This window comes from Dipteris shenzhenensis, chromosome 26 (genome assembly GCF_047967505.1).
Source record: "Dipteris shenzhenensis isolate YYH24624 ecotype China chromosome 26, Dip_SZ_1.0, whole genome shotgun sequence".
Lineage (NCBI taxonomy): Eukaryota > Viridiplantae > Streptophyta > Polypodiopsida > Gleicheniales > Dipteridaceae > Dipteris > Dipteris shenzhenensis.
Window position 1 is genome coordinate 1,426,143 of NC_141621.1, and position 10,914 is coordinate 1,437,056.

Sequence of the window (10,914 nt, forward strand, 5' to 3'; positions counted from 1 at the left end):
CATAGCCCTGCTTTCCCACCATGAATTGTCCACCTGGGTCGAGAGCTTAGCAGAGGGGTGCTCGTCTTCCAGTCAGTTGAAGAGCTATTCAATGAGGCAACTCCATAACTCTACTGGATCTCTCCATGTCCTCCGTTCCGGTAGTGCTTGTACTTTGTCCCTGTAGATCCCTACATCTAGCAAAAGGAAAAAAAGTTTGCAATTAGCTTGTTAGCTCGGTGAGTCGGGGTGGGGTGCGGGATGTGAAAGATGGAGTGGGGAAAGAGGAAATGAAACTATTTGTTCTACATGTACAAATAATGATGAAATTAAAGCAATGAGCTTCGTTTTCTTGATACCATTTTGAGAAAGGAAGTCACTTTTCCACCACCTTCATTTCTTGAACTGACCAAGCATCAATAAAAACAGATCATGCAAACTAATAACAACATCAAGGCAGCGGTGCTTTTCAGAACGCGCCAGAAACATGAATATCCCATAAGAATGGATGTCCATTGCAGATTCTTCTGAAAACAATCCACTTAGGTCTTGAACATTCTTGCATTGCGAAGGGAGCTCCTTGAGCTTGGATTACTGTGACAAAGAGGAGGTGAAAGAACGTTAGGAAAAGACTTACAAAACAAAAGAGGAGGAAGCGGAAGACTGACTTTTGAAAAAATCATTGGGCGGCAAATGGCACGTCAGCCTCCTTTTTTACCGTTGGGCAGGGCATGTCAAAGAGGTACCATCTGTGAGTTTACCGCCGCCCTTCTGTCCCACATGTCAGTATACCTAAGCAGTTTGCAATCTGTTCTGCGTGTCGCATCGTGCCACGTGTGCCATTTGCCACGGGACTCGCAATCCAATCTCTCTTCCTCAATACAAAGCGCCACGTGTGCCTTTTCCACAGGACTCGTAGTCCAGCCTCTACCTCCACGTGTGAGGCTCCCTTCTGAACCTCCGGCCTCCTCGTTCCAAACCTCTACATACCTGCCACGTTGGATTGGTGTCCACGTGGCAGCCTCTTGTGAAGCTCTCCCTCCTTAAGAATAAGAAATAGTATAGAGTATAGATATAGAAGTCATTGGGCAGGACCAGGACGTGAGAGTTTCGACGTGGTTGCTGAAAGCGCGTCCACCAACGCATTGCATTGCATATAACACCTCCCTTCTTCCTCGCCTCACTCAATCGCTTTTGTTGAAGCACTTCTAGTGGAGATATTCACCGTACTTGCTTCCCTTCTTGCTCTTAGCTTCTTCTTGACCAACACCTAGCCCACCCTGGACGTAGCATATCCCCAAGGCAACTCGATGGTCTGCGAATCCGCAGCGGCAGCGGAGGAGCTGCATCGTGAGAATTTGAGCATGGACGGACTTGACGACAGCAATGGCCATACAGTTGCAACGAGTGGCGGAGTCACGCCGATAGCGTCCGTCAAGCGTTCGTTAAGTCCTAATTTGTTGGGGATTCTCTTATTTGCACAACAATTCTCTACTGCTTCAGCGGCAAACGTTTGCCATGGCATTACCCGCGTCGATGCGAAGATGGATCTCATCGGTTTGATCTCTACGTTTGGAACCGAGGCGGCAACGAGGAGTTTAACATACTCAGCTCTGAACGACGACTGGTTTTACTTGACGGGCCACATAGGGCCGGGAAGTTTGAGCGTGGCGACTGCATTGTTTGAAGCCACCGGATCCGCTTTGGCACATTTGTTCGCGTTAGGTGGAACGGTGGATGCATATCAACTCGCCCGACTGGACTGCCCACAAGGTTTGCGCTATATTGGATTGGAGTCCAATACAGAATGTCCTGTGGGCAATGCGGTGGGTGCAAGCATCGTGCGGGAGCATCAGTCACTTTGGAAGGCACAAGGAAGGAAGGAACCGGAGCAGTCACTCTTGGAGGTAAAAGAGTTCGGACGGCTCAGAGGAAGAGATGCGAAAAGGGTCGTGAAGGTGATCATTCTGGAGGTGAGGAGAACGCACGAAGATACGCAGGTGATGCTGAAAGCTAGCAAAGGGGGCTTCTTCTTTCTAGGATGGCTACCATTACTGCTCACACTTGAAGTCATTGTAACCTGTAACATGTGTGGGGAGGGGTTTGTTGCCGGGTTGATAGCTTTGGGAACGCTCGGGATGTTTGTAGCGGTGCTGGGGTTGAGGCTATGTAGGTTTGAGTACGCCAAACCGGTGGTAGCAAAGGGTGCACGGATAGGCGATTGCTTGGTTGTGGACGATACTGATGCCGACACTTTCCATGTAATCAAGGGAACAGAAGCCGACATTCAAGCTCTGTTCCAACGCAAGATCGATTACAAACCCTCCCTTGGCAAATACGCCTTGTTCTTGGCCGGTGCCATGCTCTACGTTTACGTGATAGCCAGTGTCCTTTACTTGCCCAATGTTTCTGTAAGCGGGCAGATCCTCTTCGCCATCGCCAATCTCATCGGCTTGGTCGTGGATATGGTGAAGGCATCTAAGAACGGACAGTTGGGCATGGCCAAGAAGGCTTGTGAGCAGTTCGAAATTGTGCCCAGAGATGCGGTTGTGTTCCGGAATAGGACAGCGGCAGTGGCGTTGGTGGCAAAGCACACCAAGGATCGCTCCATGTTGAAATCGAAGAAGCTCCTGCCTAGCGATGGCCAGGTTTGGCAGAAATGGTGGGAAGAGTTGGCAAAACGTGATGGTGAAGTTGACAACACTAGTACTATTACTTATGATGAACTAACGGAGCCTAAAGACGTGGAGTTGTGCAAACTACTCGTTTCCGACATGATGGATGGTTTGAAGGAATAGGAGAGGCTTAAGATGTGGAGGTGCTGTTCGTGGCATGAGGGATGCCTTGTCCAAAAACAATCATCGTGCTTCACTGTTCTTTGTTAGAAAGCATACTACCTAAGTTCTTCTTTAGAAAGCACATCACCTGGGTCCTGACCTCAGGCTATTGATAAAAAGAGATGGCAGTCCGTTGTATGCTCAGCTTAGCCTGAATGGCCGGATTTGTAGTTGTCTTTGTTTTTCTGCTTTTTCCGCCTTTCTGGTCTTTGTTCATGAAGCAATCCTCACTTTTGTCAAGTCACTGTTTTTCTGGTCTCATGATGTATCTTTGTCTGGTCTCGATGATATGAAGCTATCACTCTTTCTTGTTTAATGAGTTGATTCCCTGTTATAAGAATGAATTACCTTTCTAGTACATTTAATTTATTCTTGCCATAAGAATGAATTAGCTCTTTAGTATGAGTCACAATGTTCATTCGTATTGTTTGCAATCGGATTCAAATTTGAAAAATTCATTCTGCCTTCCTAATGGGTGCCTTGTGTTTGTAAACTTTAATAGGTCATTGAATGTTACATTTGGGTGCATGCATATTAATCCAAACATCACCTTTGGTGTTGATCGGTTTGATGTTTGATGATTTTAATTGAAAGAACAGATTTTTTTGGGGGGGGTTTATCCTTACAGACATAACGACAAAAGTGCATGGACTGACTTCGAGACCCAAACACTTCTACCCAAAGATCCGTCTCCAGAACCCAACCCAGACACAGCTTTTGATTCTAGTTTTCCACATTTGCATCAGTCTAGAAAGCAGCTCTGTTTGCAATATTTTGACATCATACTCGGACAGAATCAGGTCCTGCCATGGAATCTTCATGCCCTTGATTCCTCCAGTCCATTCAAGCCATACCTTGTCAAATTAGCTCAAGGCTGGTTACAATGAAGCTTGAGGTGCCACCTGGTACATAATCTGTCACACTCATGTTCTAGCCTTGCCCCAAGCCACCGTGCTCCCTTGGTGTAGTGATCAAGTCCCAGGGGATAGCATGCCTCCACAGGAAGTCCCTAATCTCCCTGTCAATCATCTCGAGCCTGCTGTTAGATAATGGGATCATAGACAAGTCATAAACAGCAAAAGAGGCTAAGGTATGCTTAGGAGCAGTACACCAGCAAAAGAGGTTGGCCATGGTCGGTTGGCTATTTCACTTTGAGTCATCTCTAGAAAACCGATCCTCATAAGCTCTAAGAACCTTGTGTCTTCATTGATCTTCTTTCAAAATAATGAAGATCCTTTCAGTCACATAGTACACAAGATTACAGTGTAATCTTTGTATCAATCTTTTTGATTGAGTCGTCGTCAATGGAAAGGAATACACAAATTCGACCCCCTATGATCAGGATGTTCTCATCCTGTGTACAAACAACAATGATGAATATGGGGATGTATAGCAGGATTGAGATCATACTGCCATGGTTTACCTAGGGTCATATCAACCTCCTGTAAAGGAGGCTACTAGCTTTTGAGAGTGACATATCTCTGTTCCCTGGTAAGTCCAAGGAGAGTTTCAAACCTGGCTGTAAATTCAGCACACAAGATTTCAATTCTCTCTCATGGTTGAAACTTGATTCTATTTTTAGTAGTATTCAGCTCTTCCTCCCAAAGTTCGCTCCTAGCTTTGTCATTATGGTCTGCTCAGTCGTACTACTAAGCTGAGAATGTGGTTGAAACTTGATTCTATTTGGAGTAACTCAGCTCTTCCTCCCAAAATTTGTTCCTATCTGTGTCATTATGGACTGCTCAGTCATATTATTGAGGATTTTATCAGCCTCCATTGGTCGTTGTATGTAGGGAATTCATTTCTCTCGTGGTTGAAGCTTGATTCTTTTTGGAGTTGTACACAGCTCTTCTGTAGAGAAGGGGGAAGGGGCAGATTTGGAGATGGGGAGAGAATAGCAAAAGGAGGGGAGGAGAAGAGAGGAGAAGGGGAAGGAGAAAGGAAGAGAGAGAAGGCTGAGGGGATAGAGAGAGGGAGAGAGAGAGAGTGTGAGCGTAGGCAGTAGGTAGCAGGAAGGAGCGTAGATAGGATTAGATGTCACATCAAAAAGTGCCTTACAATCCTTTTGGGTTGACTTATATAGTCCCCCACAGTTCCCACATTTCCTTTACTATTCTCCCATCTATTACCCCCTTAAAATCCTTCTTTTTCCCACCTTCATTACAGCCATCCCTTCCCAAAGAATTTTGCCCTCAAAATTTCCAAGAGGGTGCCCTGGATGAGAAGGATACAACAGAAACTGATCAGCTTTGTAGGAGATAGGGGTAGTCCTGCACAATGCTCTCAGGTTGCCAAGAATTCTCATCTTCCGTTAAACCTTTCCATTTGATGAGGTATTCTGTGTAGGCTTTGTTCCTGAGTACACGATCTCTGAAGCCCTTGATTTGCTCCGGCACATAGATTATGTGGCCCTCTTCATCCATAGGAGGCAGCTCAGGAAGAACCTGGACATGCTGTCCGACATGTGGTTTCAGCAAGGATACATGGAAAACATTATGGATCTTAGAGGTACTGGGTAGTTCCAATTGATATGCTACCTGCCCAACTTTGCGGATGATTTTGTAGGGGCCATAATACCTGTGGGCAAGCTTTGTGTTGGTATTACCTTTCAGCGAGGAATATCGATTCTTATGGAGACGTAAATGCACATAATCCCCTTCTTCAAAAGATAAGTACCTCCTTTGTTCATCCGCATACTTCTTCTGCTTGGCTTGGGCATCCTGCATATTCCTCTTAGCCAACTGCAGAAGGGCATTCATACTCTCCAAATCATTCCTTGCTTGCTGATTTTTCACAGCCAAGTCTGCAACCTTGGAAGGCATTCCCACTTTGCATCCATACATAGCCTCAAATGGACTCATGCCAATAGAGAGGTGTTTGGTGCTGTTGTAGCAAAATTCAGCCAATGCTAACCATTTGTCCCAAGACTTCTGCGTGTCATGACAGTAATGCCTTAGATACTCCTCCACCCACTTGTTCACCCTCTCTGATTGACCATCCGTTTGTGGATGATAAGCAGTACTAGGCGCAAGGGAAGTACCAACTGCAGTGAATAACTCCTGCCAAAAGTGACCCATAAATTTAGCATCCCTGTCACTGACAATCTCCTGAGGAAAACCATGGTGCTTGAACACATACTCAATGAATTGCCAGGCAACCTGTGAAGCGGAGTACCGAGTTTTAGTCGGTATGAAATGGGCCTGCTTAGTCATCCTGTCAACCACCACAAATATGCTATCCCAACCCTTATCTGTAGAAGGCAAGCCTGTAATGAAGTCCATGGCAATGTGAGTCCATTTGCCTTCAGGAATGGGTAGCGGTTGCAGAAGGCCTGCGGGTAACCGGCTGTCCACTTTATTTTGTTGGCAGGGCAAACATTCACTGACAAACTTAACCACATCTCGCCACAAACCATCCCAAATAAAGCTCTCCTTGACTTTTTCATATGTTTTTGTGATACCCGTATGCCCTGACATAGGGGATGAGTGCATTTCCTGTAATACCATCAACCTGTACTTGGAGTCTGGCACAAGATAAATTCTGTCCCTGCACCATAACAGTCCGTTGCGGAGCTGAAATCGAACATGTCCTTGGCTGGACGGACTCTGCAACTCCACAAAAATAGGAGCTGCATCAGAATTTTGCATGTATTCCTCCTGAATCCCAATTATCCACTCTTGATGAAGCGTGGAAATGGCAGACAGTTTGCATGACCACATCCTGGACAAGGCATCAGCAACCACATTCTCTTTCCCCTTTCTATATTCAATGTCAAAATCATAGGACTGAACTGCAGCCAGCCATCTCTTCTGCTTCATGGATAAATTAGGCTGCGTTAAGAAGTACTTGAGTGTCCTGTGATCCGTTTTGACCTTAATCTTGCTACCGTACAGGTAGTGGTGCCATTTTGCAAAAGCATGCAAGATTGCTAGCATCTCTTGATCATAAACATGATAATTCATTTCTCTGGCATTAAACTTCCTGCTCTCAAAAGCAATCACACCATGCTCTTGTTTTAGGACAGCCCCTAAACCTTTGCCACTGGCATCCGTCTCAATAATGAAAGACCGTGAGAAATCAGGGCACACCAATACAGGTGCATTGCTAAGGGCATTCTTGAGGTTATCAAAGCTGAGTTGTGCTGCTTCTGACCATTGGAAGGCATCCTTTTTCAACAAATCAGTGAGAGGGGCAGCCCTTTTGGCGAAGTGCCTAATGAATCTCCTGTAAAAAGAAGCAAGACCCAAGAAACCTCTGAGCTGCGTGGTATTTTGTGGCTGCGGCCACTCCTTAATGCATTTCACCTTAGCTGGGTCTACCCTGATTCCGTGCCTGCTTACAACATGACCAAGATATTCAACCTCCTCTGCCATAAATGTGCACTTGCTGGCCTTGGCATAAAGCTGATGCATTCTCAAGATTTCTAGCACTTGTCGGACATGGTCAATGTGTTCCTGTGCATCCTTACTATAAATGAGAATGTCATCGAAAAATACCAGCACACATTTGAAAAGAAGGTGGTGTAAGATCTTGTTCATGAGTGCCTGGAAGGTGGCTGGTGCATTAGTCAAACCAAAAGGCATCACCTTGAACTCATATAATCCTCTTTCTGTACGAAAGGCAGTCTTATGCTCATCACCCTCTTTCATCCTGATCTGATGGTAACCTGACCTCAAATCAATCTTCGTGAAATACTGAGCACCCTTGAGTTCATCCAGCAGGTCATCAATCCTGGGAATAGGAAACCTGTTCTTAATGGTGGTCTTATTCAATTCTCTGTAATCAATGCACATACGAAAAGAGCCATCCTTCTTTTTCACCAGGAGTACTGGAGATGCAAATGGCGAGGTGCTATGAGCAATGAAGTTTTTCTCAAGCAAATCTCGCACCTGTGTTGCCACTTCTTCCCGTTCAACCTTAGAGAGTCGGTACGGGGCCTTGTTTATTGGTTTACTACCATGTTCCAGGACTATGGCATGATCAACATCTCTTTTTGGGGGCAACTGAGATGGCATATCAGCAAACACATCCCCAAATTCTAAGAGCAATTTCTGCATTTCACAATTATCCACATGGGGAATACCACCCTCCTGAGGTACAGAGACATTCAATGCATAAATGGCACTTTCGTTCTTGAGTTCCCTAGCTAGCTGCCTTGCTGAAATGACCTGCAATTTCTGATTCACAATGCCCTGCAATGTAACAGTTCTACCTTTGTGGCAAAACTCAAGAGATAAAGCATTCAAATCTATACTGATTTTCCCCAGGGATTTCAGCCAATCACAACCCAGGACAGCATCTATGGGTCCCATATCCAATGCCAAAAGATCACCTGCAAACTCATAATGATCAGAAAACTTGATCCTGGCATCCTGGCAACAATGTCTGCTGATCATGTGCTGTCCATTCGCGATCTCCACTTTCAGACCATGGTCTATCTCTGTAGCAACTAATCCCAATCTTTTCAATGTTCTACAATTAATGAAACTGTGAGTGCTACCACTGTCTACCAATACATGGACAGATCTGCCATTAATCATTCCCTTCAACCTGATTGTGTCAGCACTTTTGGCACCCATCAAGGCATGTAGTGAGATGGTATACAGTGTAGGCTGGACATCCCAATAAATCTGTTCATCATCCACAGGAACACTACCATTAGCATCACCTCTGACAGGAAAAGGCATTGTAGGTTGATGCTCCAACACAGAGAGTGTTGGCTTACGGCCTTTCCTGCTACATGTAGGCTGAATATCAATCTCATGCATCACATGAGTGGTTTGCTCAATAGCCCCACCCGGATCAAAAGGAAAAGCAGTCCCCTTTGTGGCATCTGTGTCAGGAGACTCATCTACATCATGAACTCCTGTCAATTCCTCATGAGAGACATCATGGGGGTCTCCTACATCAGCCACTTCATCATCATCAGATAATTCAATTATCATGCTGAGTTTGGCTGAGCTGACATTCTTCATTTTGCACACATCTCGGTGCTCAGGTGTCCATTTCTCTCCACACCTAAAGCATAAATTTGCCTTCTTCCTATTGTCCATTATGGCTCTGGAATGTTGTTTAACTTCTGATTTGCCAAAACCAGCGCTGGGTTCGACACCTGTCTTTGCATCCATGGGCCTGTATGGCTTTGCATATGGCATCTTACTTCCTGAAACCGTTGGATATCGTGGGAAGGAAGCAGCTGCTGGTTTCTTATCAATCCAATCAGCAGAATTTGTCTTCCTGTCAGCATCATAAGCAGTACCATAGAAGCTATGTGACACATGCTTGTACTTGCCAGCATATTTTGGCTCAAACACCTCAGCAAGCTGGGCTGCTCGCTCAATGGTTAGAGGATTGTGAGCTCTCACATCAGCAGCTAGAGAGGGATCTAAGCCTTGTATAAAACGCAGCAACTTCCCTTTCTCAGAAATATCCTGTACAAACAAAGAAAGTCTCCAAAAACGCTGCAAGTACTCCTGGACCGTACCTGTTTGTGACAGTGCATAGAATTCAGCAAGGTACTGTTCAAGGATCAGGGCCGAGACGAAGGTCGTGACCATAAGCTCCTTGAACTGTTTCCAGGTGGTAGGCTTCTGAGGTGACTCTCGCATGTAACGCCACCATGTATGCGCATAATCCTGTAAATGCATGCCAGCAAAAATGATTCTCTCCTCGTCATTCTTAGGGTAGAAGCGGAAATAATCTTCAAGCTTCGTGAGCCACTCCTCCAACTCATTGGGAGTACGAGTGTCACCCTTAAACTTATGCACAGAGATTTTATCTTTCACATCTTTGGCTGCGTTATTCCTATAGTGATTACCAGCATACTCACGCTTGAAGCTCACATACTGTGAAAAGGACATCTCATTACGAACATCCTCAGGCAAAGCCCTATATGAACGTAAGGCATCTGAAAGCACATCATCCATGTTTGCATGCTGCCCACTTCCAGCATCATGCTGGTTAGGAGAGCCACTCCCCTGATGCATAAAGTGCGTCTGACTGAAAGCATTACCTCCCTGATACGCAGGCTGAGTCTGACTGAATGTATTAACAGGAGGTGTCATTGAAGCATGCAATCCTTGCTGAGTCTGCCTGCCATAAACATCTCGGTGGGTGGGTGGCATAGAAAAAGGTTGAGAAGAGGACTGGCCCCTCTCCCAACTGCCCGGAAACCCAACACCCAATCCAGGCATGCTCGCCGTTGGCAAAAATGTGCCAATGGGCCGGCCCAAAATGGACGGCTCAGCCAATGAAATATGCGAGCCAAATGGAGGCCTGAAATCAATAAGAGAAGTGCTCGGCGGCACGGGCAAGGCATCACCAAAATCAACAGAATCCCCATGCTGGGGTGCATGCATAGAACCAACATCATAAGTGCGACGGCCATCAGCCATAAATCCCCTGTGTGGGTCAGGAAAATCACCCTGGCTATCCGACTGATCCCCGTGCTGGGGCGCGGGCTGCTTACCCTTATCGTGCATACTGATGGCGGTAGTGATCTGTTGCCCAAGGTTCTTACCCATCTGGGTGATAGCTGTATCGTGCATAGCCATAGCAGTGGTGAGCTGCTGCCCCAACTGCTGACCCATCTGCTGAAAAGCCCCCTGAAGCATCGAGGCCAATGCATCTAGAAACTGTGTGTCGGTAGGCATAGCAGAAACTGGCTGTGAAGGAGATGCACCCTCGGGGACCGGCATCTGCTCTTGCTGAGCAACATCGTCACCGTGCTGAGATGACTCATCTGACCGGGGTGCACGTTTGGGTGCCATGAGTGACACGAGGAAAATGTGCCAAGTGTCGAAGGCTCGATGTAGAGGCTCGCGAGGTGTCAGTAAAGAGGCTCAATTGCAGTCGTTGAAGAGGGTTGAAGAAAGCTCGATGAAGAGGCTGGGAAGGGGGCTCAAAATGAGCCACGAAGGTGGCTTAGAGAGGCCCAGAATAGGGCTGTAGGAGTACCCTAAAAGAGGTTTTTTTTTTTTTTTTTTTTTTTTTCTTTTTGGTGTGTGTGTGTAGCTTAGGACAACTAAGACACCTAGGGTAGTCTCAACTAAACCAAACTGACTAAACCCAACCTTATCCAATCACTAACCTAACTAGA

At 46.0% G+C, this 10,914-nt stretch overlaps 1 protein-coding gene across 1 annotated transcript; it reads right to left on the reverse strand.

The window, feature by feature from the left end:
- Positions 1–8,611: 8,611 nt before the first annotated feature.
- On the reverse strand, positions 8,612–10,210 carry LOC147884517 (uncharacterized; the record flags this gene model as incomplete). Its single annotated transcript, XM_087397993.1, has 1 exon — positions 8,612–10,210. A coding segment is annotated over exon 1 (1,599 nt), but the record flags the coding sequence as incomplete, so codon positions are not given.
- Between the last annotated feature and the right edge of the window lie 704 nt (positions 10,211–10,914).